General features: G+C 41.5%; 1 protein-coding gene across 3 annotated transcripts in view; it reads right to left on the reverse strand.

Moving 5' to 3' along the window:
* The window catches only part of clcn5b (chloride channel, voltage-sensitive 5b), a 40,161-nt gene that overhangs the window by 9,332 nt on the left and 17,516 nt on the right, over nt 1-13,313 (reverse strand). For all 3 annotated transcript variants that reach the window (XM_033610045.2, XM_033610044.2, XM_033610046.2), the window contains 12 exons: nt 13,065-13,164; nt 12,172-12,359; nt 11,042-11,164; nt 9,839-10,045; nt 7,473-7,553; nt 6,056-6,290; nt 5,754-5,929; nt 5,362-5,502; nt 3,609-3,795; nt 1,901-2,043; nt 1,557-1,706; nt 1,203-1,308 (listed from right to left, as the gene is read on the reverse strand). In XM_033610045.2, the coding sequence (XP_033465936.1) occupies nt 1,203-1,308; nt 1,557-1,706; nt 1,901-2,043; nt 3,609-3,795; nt 5,362-5,502; nt 5,754-5,929; nt 6,056-6,290; nt 7,473-7,553; nt 9,839-10,045; nt 11,042-11,164; nt 12,172-12,359; nt 13,065-13,164 (1,837 nt within the window). The remainder of the gene's footprint in view (nt 1-1,202; nt 1,309-1,556; nt 1,707-1,900; nt 2,044-3,608; nt 3,796-5,361; nt 5,503-5,753; nt 5,930-6,055; nt 6,291-7,472; nt 7,554-9,838; nt 10,046-11,041; nt 11,165-12,171; nt 12,360-13,064; nt 13,165-13,313) is intronic.

Genomic DNA, 13,313 nt, shown 5'->3' on the forward strand with positions numbered 1-13,313 from the left:
TTGGGGAGGCTTTTTGTTTTCAGTGAAAGTGAAGCGTCTTGCATACTGCTTTTGTGTTGCTGAGCCACTCTTGATTTTCCTTTTAATGCACCTCATGTTTCGCAGGAGCAAACCAAATGCATTGAGCTGAAAAGACTCAGAGCGGAAAGCTGCCCGACGATGGTAATGACAAGTGGAAGCGTACACAGCTTGTATTAAGCTAATGTTAGCTTCCTTTCATCGTCACTCTAGGCAAACTACTAAGATATATCTGTACATATAGTAGTCTTAACTACTTTCTAACATTTACCAACCATAACTGTGCCTGACGATTGATAGCAGATTGTCAAACCGTCCCAGACTCATCCTAAAATAAGCCCTGAACAGATTTCACAGAGGGGAAGCTAGTAGGGAAGACACAGACTCCATTTCCCTGCCAAGTGCCCTCCGCTTGTCCATTTTTTTAATGCAGGTATTAATATACAGATCTCTGAGTTTACCTCACAGCAATATAGCCGTGAAGCTGAGGACAAGTCATCGCACTCATTGGACCAAAGTAAGGCCTTTTAAAATCACATGCAGCACATATGTTTTAATTGTGTCTGTGATTTTCAATACTTTGTCAGAGGTAACTAGGACACTTATCAAGCCTTGTACCGTTACAGCTCTGTTCGGTTTCTCTCACTTACCTTTGTCTCGGCTCGTAGATGATCTGGTAGCTTTTGTAACATTACTGGCTAGGTTTCTAATATTTATGGGATGGGAAACACCAACATCACCTCCCCAACACTTTGTGGATGAAAGAGATTCTCAGTGATTTACAGCTTGAAAAAATACGATATACGTTGAAAGGCTCTTTCAGGAAATTTGAAAAGACGTGGGGGCTGTTCTTTGCGTATGTGGAGAAACTTAGCTTCCCAGCTATCTGTGAATAATATTCCACTTAATGTTATCTACTTTTTATCCATATCTTTATTCTTACCCTGACCTTAAAGGTGAGATTATTGCGCTCTGATGAATCGGGGCAGGCTACAACAAAAAAGACGGCGCAGTGCGATGTGTTGTGTTTCGCATTTTGCAAACTACAAAACATGCTCCGTCTAATTGTCATTTTAAGATTATACAGTGTAATGTGACATGTTTTAAGCCTTCAGCTGATGTTCATTCCTTTTGTGATGGACAGACGATTTACTTCGCTGTATACACACACACACAGTTCTGACCTATTGATATGAGCAGGTCTCTCCTGAGTACAAATCCAACCAGCCTCTGGGACTCCTGAGAGACGACCACAGGGAAGCCACTGTAGTGAGTGCTTTCCACCAAGGCCTGGGGACAAATAAAACATGTGATGTTACATGTAATATGATACGGCATCTACAAATCCTCAAATGCTTCCAAAGAGACCGAATTCCTTCGATTTTTTATTTTATTTTTGTTCTGACAGTTTGAAACACTTCTCACTTATTGCAGTGAATGCAGATGATACAGCTTAGGTTTCTCATCTTCACACATGTGCTTTCCATATTACCGTGCATTCCAGTGTGTTATGATCTACTGTGTGCATGTGTCCATACCTCCACCTCCTCTACAGTCATGCCCTCCTGTGTGAGCACTGCCAGCGCAGGGTCCGACCTACGTGGCCTCATCACATCTACGGCCAGGCTGCTGTGCTCAAACTCCTCTTTAGGCTCCAGGAACGGGTATCCGTTCAGCCTGATGTGAGCCTGCAGAACATCGATGAGAAAATATTGAACTTAAAACTGTGAACTCTTAAATCTAACACACATTACGGTGTCTTTGTATGTGTGTGAGTGTTTTAAGCTGGAAAGAAAACAGAAGGGATGGTTGTATTTAGAGTAAACACGCAATTTCACAGCCCATTTTCCAATTCCACATCAAACCCACATGGACACCTCACCTCGTAGATCCCCTCTCTGCCGAAAGCATCTGCCACCCATTTGCTGGTCATGGTCGCAGCCATGAGGGGGACGATGTACTCAAGACCTCCAGTCAGCTCGAACATGATGACTACCAGCGACACTGTCATACGAGTAACTCCACCTGGAGGGAGACAGGAGAGGGTAGAATGCATTAAAATGATCTCCAGCAAGGCATCTGCAGATTACTCAAAGTCATATCTGTTGAGTGAATCACTGTCGGACTCATCTGAACTGAGTAATCAGAAGAAATTACAAGTTAGAGAAAACTATTAAAGTTTGACATTTTGATTTTGATTGTTTTTTTTTATCTCAAAGTTTGAGCTCTTTATTTTCCCTCATCATGAAAATGTCAAAGTTTCTGTCAGTTGCTCCGCTCTGACTTCAATTACGACCATCTTGCTGGAGTTGCGGCTAAAAATCAAGGCAACACTTTTAACTTGGTGCCACCACCCCCTCCTCTGTGCCTCCTTCCTCTGAACTAGCTGAAGTCAACTTGATGTGACAGAGTTTCATCATGACTGCTGTATATCAATTTCTGAAGGATAAAAGAAAAACAAGCTCTCTTTTGTCGGTTGTTCGGTATTTAAAAAAATGGGAAAATGGAGATGATTATATGCAAAATTGTTCCCTGATGATGATTGTTGTGTCGTTAAGACAAAACACAATCACATGTTTTTTGCATGAGAATGAGGATTAATAAGAAGATACTGTGCCATGTCCTCAAACAGAGTTAACCGCTGTCTGTCGGCAAGGTAACGGGGTAAAAATATTCTAAATATAGTGTACATTTAAACCGATACTGATTTTTTCCTTAATATCCCTTTAAGGGCAAGAGTAATTTATTTATTTGTCTATTTCTATTCATTTTGAATTTGAGGACATACATGGCTTCTGGGTAAATTCTGCTGCGCTTCTATGGCCTTTCTGAGAACACATCTAAGGACATGACAAAAAGAGAGACAAATTGCAGTGTACTAAGGAGAATACAGTAAGATCATTGACTTTGAAGTCAGATGAGTTCGACTCATTGCTGGAAGTCATTCTTTGCCACTTTCATTTAATGCTACTTTCCAAGGGCCACTATAAAGTACAGAATGTGCTAAGAAAGAAACTTTGATCTGGGATAAAGATACTTTGTCTCAGATCTACTAGACGGATGAATGTGACCCTACACAACACTGTGAGAAGTTGAAACCTTCTCCTCATGGTGAGAATTTAGTACCAATCTGTTTTATACAAAATGTTTCCTGAGTGTGTCAGCAGCTTTCTGTTTTCTGCACTTTGATAAAAACTTTAGGAACTCAGATCCAATGTAGAGCCCCTCCCTCAGTCCATCCATCATACACCACCTATCTGAGTCTGGGTTGCAGTGGGCATAAACAGAGTAGGGGAACCCAGAAGTCTTCCTCCCCACCCACATCCAGCTGCTCCCTAGGCATCCCAAGACATTCCCAAATCAGACTGAACATGTAATCTTAATCCCTCTGACATGTTTCCAGTTGTACATGCTCAGAATACCCCTATAGGACGGCTTGCATGAAGCACCCTGCTCAAATAAAATATACCTTGTGGTTCATTTTATCAGTTCCTAGATGCTTCAGGATCTTCATGTTTAAGATTACATTTTATTTATGACACAGCACCCATCTCAAACTAATCAAGCACTGACTGCTACACATGTCTCACCTAAACAAGCAGCAGCTCCAACCATAGCATAGAGCCCCGGTGTGATGCAGTCTGCTCCTGGTGAGCACCACCCTTTAAAGATGATGGCGTCGTGGTTGTAGTAGGCCAGCTGCTCCATGCCGACACCCAGCAGTCTGCCGGCGATGGCTCCGACTGCCATGCTGGGGATGAAGAGACCGGAGGGAACCTGTGTGGACAAAAGGAGGGAGAATGGAGATGAAGTATGAGCTAGTGCTGCTTCGCAAATCTGTTCTTGTGACACTGGGTCGCTGCAAAATAGGACACAAAGAAGGACACAAAGTACTGAAGATTAGGAGGCATTACTTACTTTCTTTTAAAACCTGAAGGTGCCAAGTTTTATGCTTTGGATTACTGTTTTTTACAGGACTAACTTTTTGGGAATCTCACAATTGTATTGAAAGTCTGATTTATTATCGATTCCCAATCAATTTTTTTGCATGAAAAAAGTAGGTCTACGCAGGTTTTATTATCTGAGTCTGAACGCAGTGTAGAAACAGTAGGAGAAATATCTGTGACTCAACCGTGTTCATCTAAAATGGATGAAATGAGATAATATTTGTACATGATTTGTTTTCTTATGGTTTTCTAAGTCGAAGAAAAATATACTTAGCCTGCCGGTGTGGAGCTGATGTGATTATAGCATAGGATTTGAACTTCTGCTCTGTTGGGAAGCAGTGGCTCTGTGCGTAGAGTGTCAAATACATGGCATTCTTGGAGTTTAATCCCAGGCTGCAAGCAGCACTGTGTCGTCTGTCTTTCTGAAATGAAGCCACACTTTGGACTGTTTCTTCCTCTCTGCCATGACTCCTTCTTTTTGCAGGTTTCCAACAGTGTAGATGCATGAGTTTGACGTCATGTTAACAATGCACAACTATGAGAAAAACACGCCAGCAGGGATCAAAGGATAGATAAGGATGGATAAACTTGAAAGAGAACAATTTCGATGGAGGGGATGATTTGGAGCCTGTTCTCGTCTCCCATCCCTACACATGTAAGGACCTTTTATACTTTGGGTGACCTCTAGCTCACCTGGTAGAGTGTGCTCCCATATAGGCTCATTGCAGTGGCCCAGGTTTGATTCCAACTTGCAGTTATAAAAGGCAAAACTGCCCCAAAATAATCCTTAAATAAATAGGAGGGCTTAGAATAAAGTGCTGCTCATACAAAAGATAACTAGTCTTGACGAGGGTCACATCTTGGTAATAAAGATGCTGTTAGCGACGTCTATGCGCATTTCAGCCCATAAAAAGTGCACCATGACTCAGCTTAAATCCTCCGCAGCAAAAACACTCTCTTAATTGACATGTAAACCCAAAAGCCATTACCCTTTTTTCCCCCAATAACTTGATCCTTCCGCAAGCCACATGACAGTGACTAATGCTGCTGTGACTCAGCATATAAACCACGCAAGGAGAGCGTCCAGAGGTTCAATTACACTTCATGTGAACCGCTAAATGGCCTACATGAGCAATGTCAGTGAATGAAACCGGTTCGGAATCTGGATCCAGACGCACGGTATTAAAGACAGCTGTCCTTGTGGCATGTTCCCACACTATGCTACACAGAGTTCACAGAGGATAGTTCATCTATAAGGAACTAAAACAAGCATCGGCCAAAATCAATAACAGCGTTCTGAGGAGAACGGTGACATTTTAACAGGTGACATACGACACGTATTCAGAAGTATGTGCTTGTGGCTTCTGCTTCTGTCTGTGTTTGTGTCTGGACCAACCTTCATGCCAAAGGTAATCACAGTGATCATCATCTTGAAGATTAAGGCCAGAGCGAGCTGCCACAGAGCGGTGTATAGGCCTTCTCCTGCCGGCCGGTCGGCTAGGCTGTTGCCTACACCTGTTTCTGATGTGTTGGTTGGCTGGAGAGAGCGTGTAGGAGGAACAGTAGGAGATGAAGATAAACAGAGCGAAGATAGAAGAGATAAAAAAGCAGTATTTAAGGAATAGAAGGGAGCCAGACAGAGAAACCAAAAAGGGCAGAATACAGTTGCATTTACTTTGACTTACTCTTTCTCCAAACAAACAATCCACTACTTGCCCCACACACACATATTTGAACAAATCCACCTCTCACACACACACACACACAAACAAAGAGTGGATAGCTGACCTGCTGGTAGCCGCAGAGCTGAGACGAGTCGAGCAGCGAGCAGTCGTTAAACAGCTCCGAAATGAGCTCGGCTCCACTCATCCTGGTGTAGCTGTTTGGGTATGCGACCACAGCGGTCAAAGCTGCGACCACCAGCACCTCCATTACAGGGTAGTGACCCAGACGGGTGGATTTACCTTTTAGAGACACACATGATTAACAGGCGTGCTGAGGTTAGAAAGAAAAAGCTTTCATTCAAATAAATAAAACTGTGTGTGCATCTGTTTAGGACACACACACACATTCAGCATAACTTCACTCACGTCTCCTGCACCAGGCAATGTTGGCCCTGATGAACAGCGCCCCCCAGAGGCCTCCGAATATTCCCAGCAGGATGAATGGGGCCAGCTCCACCAGGTGCCACGGGGCATGAAACTCCACGTAGAACAGCACCAGACGGCTGTTTCCAAACGGGTTGATGGAGCGCAGAGTGAAGGCTGCTACCAGGGCGGCGAAGAAGGAACGCCACAGGGTTTTCAGAGGGAAGTAATAACTCACCTGAAGGAAAAAAAAGAGACAGAGGAAAGGAAAGGAGAAGGTTTGAACTCACTGAAGGGATACTGACAGTCATAGAGATTCAGCATTAGTAAAGAAGAACCTGGTTTATTTTCTAATATTGCTATTATAAAAAGTCCAGAAAAAATTAAATGTGAGAATCTTGTGGAGCTGAACACTGAAAGCTTCTGCTGAGGTTTATTTGTCATATTTTCTGAGGTCAAAATATATCTAAGAAATCCAACTCAATTTGACTGAAGTGATTCATCAGAATAAATGAGTGTTAAAGCCAAATTACAGTTTGTGATTTGTGATTATATAAATGTGGTTTATGGTGCTGTTAGACCACCCTGTAAATACACATGTTTGTGCCTCCCTTGGTGTGCAGCAAGCGGGGGAGAAAACAGTTTCATAACCACACTGAACATGTTTTTGAAAGGCGACACGGCAACAAATGTGGATTACAACAAAATGTTTGGTCACATAAAAACGTGTTGTGAATTTGGGAAATGATTACGTCCATCGCCTTTCAATAAATGTTGACTTTTAGACTCGGGAGTTATTGGAAATGTTTGGATCGCACAAGTTAGAAACAATCCTACGCAGCCACTGCTGAAATCTTATTCAACAAATAATAATAATATTATTAGTGTAGCTTAATATTCATCTGCAATTGAACAAAGCTATTGTGCATCACTCACAAATAAATCAGCAAATTTTTCTGAGCTTTCAGATTCGGTGAGGTGCCGAAAGTGTCCTCAGAAAAAGGACCAATATCATCATCCAAAAACTCCCCGGGGTGTTTTGCTGACGTTGGATTATAGAGCTAATGAGACACATTTATTTTCCCAAACTATCAATGCACGGTTTATTATGCCCCGGCCATTGTGCTAGCACTGTGCTCAAGAAAAATTAAACAAAAAGTGGAAACCAATTCAGATTAGTTTTGTTATCTGGTGCTGATAAAATAACTTGGTCCTCGCAGTGCTGCTCTGATGTGGATACTTGCACGATTCACTATAATCAAATCCATTTTTGTCACATATTTGCGGCACACTGCAGGTCTCATGTTCATCAGATTATCCTGTGATGTCGTCTAAGTTTTCAGTATCAGTCTTCACAGGGATTACTTGACAAATGATGACTTAATCCGCAGGAAAGCAGTCAATAAATAATTGTAATCACCTCCTCCAGGCTGAACAGGACTCCTCCAATGGGAGCACCGAAGGCCACCGACACACCCACCGCTGCTGCTGCGGATAACACCTACACACGAGAAGAAAAACACACATCTGTATTGCACATTAAACAAAAGACAATAACACAGCAATCGATCAAACGCAGCACTGAGGTCTCCTTATCGTCGAATGAACAGATGTTCTTTGGTGCAGACGATTTACTAGAAAAAAGCTTAGTCACAATAGGCTGATCAAAACCAGTAGTTCCCATTGTTTCTGCGGTGAAGGCCAAATGCAGACACGCTGCACCACGTTGTGATATGAAGTAAAAACAATACAACAAAACACAAACTCCTTCTCTTTAGCTACTTTTTTTAGGGTTTCAGAAAATGCTCAAAGACTGTAACACTACAGCAGCTTGTTTGGTTTGATATATCATTTCACAACAAGTATTTTCCACCCAGCTGTCAGAGCTGACAGGTCCTGCTAAGGGAAGACACAAAACTTTTAACAGATAAATATCCCTATGAAGCTTCCTACTTTGTTGACATTTAAGAGTCAAAGGTCAGAGGAGCAAAGGTGGCTGCATGCACAGACACAGCAGCTTCTCCGGGTCCTGTTGTTCATATTACAAGTTTTCTGAATTTGAGGAAAATGAGGCATTATCTAAAATAACCATGGACTAGTTTGCAGACATTTTCTGATCACAAATCTGAGCACTGAATAAAGCCAGGTTTAAAATTCTAGTTTTTATTTTGTTGAGACCTTGGAGTCAAAGGTTTTTACAGAAAGTAATGTTGGATTTCTCTTTTTATCGCTCCATAAATCAGAAAATACTGTCAGCAGCCAAAACGAAAAAATCTATTGTCGTCTTTTTTTTTTTTTTTTTTTTTTTTTTAGGAATTAAATGTTACATAAATCAGGCCATGAAATATATATGAACAAACCCCTCTGTAAAAACCTTCAGAATATAGATATAGATAGATGAGGCATTACGTCATAAAGTATGCACTTTTTGCATATTTTTCCAGAACTAAATTCTAGACAAAAATAAACACCTACATCTTCGTAAAGAAGACATGTTATGAAAACAAAATCGCCCAGTAAATCTCACAGTAAATACTGTCCAGTAATACTAGTTCAATAATAATAATAATAATAATAATAATACATTTACGCTCCTCTTGTTTACAGAGTGGGTGTGCAGCAGACAAATACACTGATGCTGAGGTGGTCCCTTATCCTAATCTACACTGACACTATTATTATTATTTTAATGTTAACGCAAAAAAAGTGCATAGTGCTGTTAATTTTATTTTTGGTTTTCAATATTAAACTTAACACATAGAGACAGACAACCATTCACACTCACATTCACACCTACGGACAATTTAGAGTCACCAATTAACCTGCATGTCTTTGGACTGTGGGAGGAAGTCGGAGTACCTAGAGGAAAGGATTCGACTCAGGAACCCCGGGGAACTTTGAGACTTTTAGTCAAGAGGATAGCAGGTGAACTGGATGTAAATATGGAAAATAAAGTTTCCAATAATGACGGAATGATGAATTAACATTTACTGGGGTCTAAATGGAGTCATTTCAGTTACAGAACTTTCTTCGTCTTTCCAGAACTTTCAAGGAATTTAGAAATCATTACGAAATCACAGATCAGTAAAATAAAGCATTAGCCAGAATTTGTCTTTTTTGTCTGCCCTGAATGTTTAAATTTATTGCACTCTGTCCCAACATATGAGAGAATTTTAATGTCAGCTGCGATCAAATCTGAAGTCTGTCTCTATGTGTCAGCCCTGTGATAGTCTGGTGACCTGTCCAGGGTGTACCCCACCTCTTGCCCAATGTCAGCTGGGATGGGCTCCAGACCCCAACGCAACCCCTAACAGGATAGGCGGTAAGTAAATATAGAACTTGGTGAAATGATTTCATTGTGTGTCTCAGTACATTTCTAATCATATAACAATGCTGCCTTAATACTGATAACTGTGATAATTTTGGTCACTATAACCATGATATAAAATTTTCATATTCTGTTTCATCTGTACTCTGTTGTGCAAAAGTAAAAAACAAATTATCATGGGACACTTTTTATATAGAGCAGATCTAGCACTATGTCCTTTAACTTAATTTAGAGAGGCCCCATAACTGGAAACCGTGGCGAGGAACCTCGAGCCTCGACTGCTTGGGTTAAGAGAGAGACAGACACATGGGAGACAGACAGACCGCAAGAGAGACTAAGAAAGAGAGAGTGGGGGAGAGTCCATTTTCCTGCTGAATCATCCAAGACTCGGACACTGAATCCTAAACAAGCAATAAAATCTCTCATTATTCACCTCACCCCAGCTGCCTAGAGCCTACCTCTCGCCGCTTGGCCTCATTCTTGCGGTACTTGGTGAACAGGTGGCACAGTATGTTTGCGCAGCAGCACGCCACGTGTACCAGAGGGCCCTCCTTCCCTAAGCTGAGCCCCGAGGAGACGGCTAAAACCAGGGTGATGGTCTTGATGATCAGGGTCCACTTCCCTAGGTAGCCACGGATGATGAACCCACTGAGGATGGTTTTAATCTGAGAGAGAGGGAGAGAGGGAAAACAAGAGTGTTTGCACGTGCATGGATTAGTTTGTGTGTGTGGAGACAATCAGGACATGTTTGTGATTGTGTGTGTGTTTATGTTAGAGAGGGATTGGTTTACATGCGTGTGTGAGTGTACAACCGAGAGAAAGTAAGAGCATAAACACTGATGGAAGGGAAGGAGAGAAAATGGAGTCTGAATTGTGGATATTTCTCTTTCAAATAAGCAGTTAATCTCATGTGCGTGGGCCTGCTGACCGCTGTCTGACCTTTCAGCAAAGAGAAAAATGAATCCACGTTCCATTAAATTAAGGATGGTCTTTGTCTGAGAGCTGCAGTGAAAGAGAGGTTTGGAGTTTATATGCAGGAAAGAGCTGTGTTTGTGTGTTTTGCTCTGTATACATGAAATGGGTGAATCAGTGTGGTTCTGTTTGTTCTCAGTTCAGTTTTCCATTTGTATTTCCAGAGTGTAAGCAAATCTTGAGCTTTTCACTTCCTTAGAGATAAAGAGCAAAAGAACAGAGACAGAGAGAAGGTAAACAGTGATGTCAGGGCAGCAGAGAGGATGTCTCGTGTCCGTTGAATATCATTGATCTTTTGTATTGTTTCAGTCTGGATGGAAATAAATCAACATGAATGGATACTGTGTGGAAAAACGAAGGGACTGTAGGCAAAACGAGGGGCAGACAAGTAGAAGGACTCATCTCATATGTTTAACATTACTGTCCAAACACTCCACTGAGTAAAACCCAAACATCTCCAAGCTGTTTATCCCTGCTGTGTGCGAGACTTAAATTCAAAGAAAGAATAAAATGTGCAGAGATAATTACATGTAACTATATGCGGCTAGAAATCCTGCTAATCCTGTTGGAATCCTGTCCATGATCAAACATGCATGACTTAAGCAAACAACGTCATTGATCAATACTTAAATATAACATACAGACAGGGCTGCTTTTTAAATACATTATAATTTTGAGTGCAGTTTTACCTCTGGTATTCCTGAGCCGCATGCGTACGGAGCAAAGGCCCTGACGAGTGTGACAGCCAGGAAGGCGAAAAGTAGAGCCCAGAAGATGTACATCAGGTAGTTCACTATGTAGGCAAATGCACCCTGGAAGGACACACAAAGACACACATGAAAAAAAGAAGACAAGTGATTTCTGAAACCCTTAATTTGGAAATTATATCTTAAAAAAAGAAAGATAAAAGCTGTGTTTTATTCATTTAGCACCTTGTGTCATGACAGCTTACAACCAGTAGATGGCATCAAACAACCATTATCACTACAGGCACCGTTGTCACATGGGAAATGTTTGTGTGCTTTTGTTATGACTGTACAAGTGAGACAGAGCATGACTGTACATGAAGTATTTCTAGCCTGTGAAAAGATCAACTGGCCCTCATGTTGTGTATAAGAAGAAACTCTCTTCAAGCACTGAAGACAATACTGAGACACAATAAAACAGCCTGTAGCTTTGGATTAATTTTGTACTTCATACACACAAACAAAGGCTTGACACAGCTTGGAGACTGTATGTACATTTCATGAATCTAAGAGTGCAGAAGAATGTTTTCAATCTTGAATTAAATTGGTTTTGTTTTGTTTCGTTATCTAACATTAGCCGTCTGGATAACCAGTACTACAAATCTGGTTATCAACCAGTTCAGTCAACTCTTGGTTTTCCGATCCAGCCACAAGCACATTCATGTCAAAGAGGCAGGGGTGTTAATTACGAGTGACATCATAAGAACCATGAATGAAGTAGGCTGTTTCATATCATAGGAGATGAAACGGGACTGAAAGTGTCTGCGGCTGCGAGACAGGAAAATGTCAGTGGTGTGGGATGTAAACGATACTCTGATCTTGTAACTAAAATACTATCCAAAAATTCACTATCAGCCGAGTCTTAAATTACGTGTACGTACCACTAGAATACTACCAATTCATGTTTTGCTGCATATACGGACAACTATCACTGAATTAGCTTGATATTAAAGAATTTCTTTAGTTCTTAAAGGTTTCCATTCCTTTTGTTTTGGATTCATAAATGAATAACAAAGAAAATGGATTCCCTCTTGAATATGACAAGAACTGATTCACAGATTATGTCCCTTCACCTCTGTTGTCCCCGTTATGAGCTCAGCCCAGCTCTGCCACTGTGGACACCTGTCCCTCTCCTGGAACGTCGTCTGGTTGGACTTCCAGCAGCAGTGCTCGTGGTTGAACCAGAAGCCGATGAGACAAACCCCTTCCTTCATGTCGGTCAGCCAGTGGGCTGCGATGTCGATGCCGCCAGCTACAGCGCCTGGGCGACAGAAGGACGAATTCAGGACAAAGACAATAATATTCAAGGTGAGCAAGTTTTATTTTATAGGTTAGTTCTGAGGTGTGCTAATGTGTATTGAGCAAACATCCATCATCAAATATCACATGTAGCCTTATGTTCTGTGTCTAGACTGAACTTTCTGGCTCACCGACATGATAAATATTAATCTCCTTTAGAAATATGTCACCCTGCTGCCTATTTTCAGAGCAATGTTGGAGCTATTTTGCTGCTTTCCACCTGCTACCTGTCACCACATGGGGATTAACTTTCAGCTGAAGCAGCACAGCAACACAAGGAAAAGTGTGAGCAGGTATACGTACGGCCATTTTGTGTTAAAGAAGCCGTGTGTGTAAACTCTATTCATAAAGATTACTGTCTTGACTGATAACTAAATACTCTGCTCTTTACTGTCAGTGCAGCTCACTGTGCATAATCTAGCTGTGCAGGGTTTTATTTCCTGCTGAAACGTGCCACCCCACTACAAGAGGTGAGAGGAACTTGGTTTGTGGTCTCTAAAGTATTCAAAAAATACCTTCAGAAAGACTCAACAGCAGAGTGTTTTACCAGAAACAATGCCCCAGTTTATCAGTTTAAACGCTGGGCTTTACTGTCAACTTGATTTAATGTCACATGCACTAAACAGAGTGAGTCCACACCACAGCTTTAGAGAACAGAGTGCTCTACCTGACATGAGTCCCACTAGAAGCATGAGCAACCACCCAGAGAAGGCATCGCTGACGCTGTGCAGCAGAGCCACAGTCGACTGTCGGCTCTTATTGGTGATCTGGATGGACACAGAAATGATAAGATCGATATTAGAATGCAATAATATTGTTTTTGTGGTGCTTCCAAGAAATACTTCATCCCCATATTAACAAAGTGCATATCAATTATACACCCCGTGTTACGATGAATTAGTGAAGCACACCTTCG

This window comes from Epinephelus lanceolatus, chromosome 22 (genome assembly GCF_041903045.1).
Source record: "Epinephelus lanceolatus isolate andai-2023 chromosome 22, ASM4190304v1, whole genome shotgun sequence".
Lineage (NCBI taxonomy): Eukaryota > Metazoa > Chordata > Actinopteri > Perciformes > Serranidae > Epinephelus > Epinephelus lanceolatus.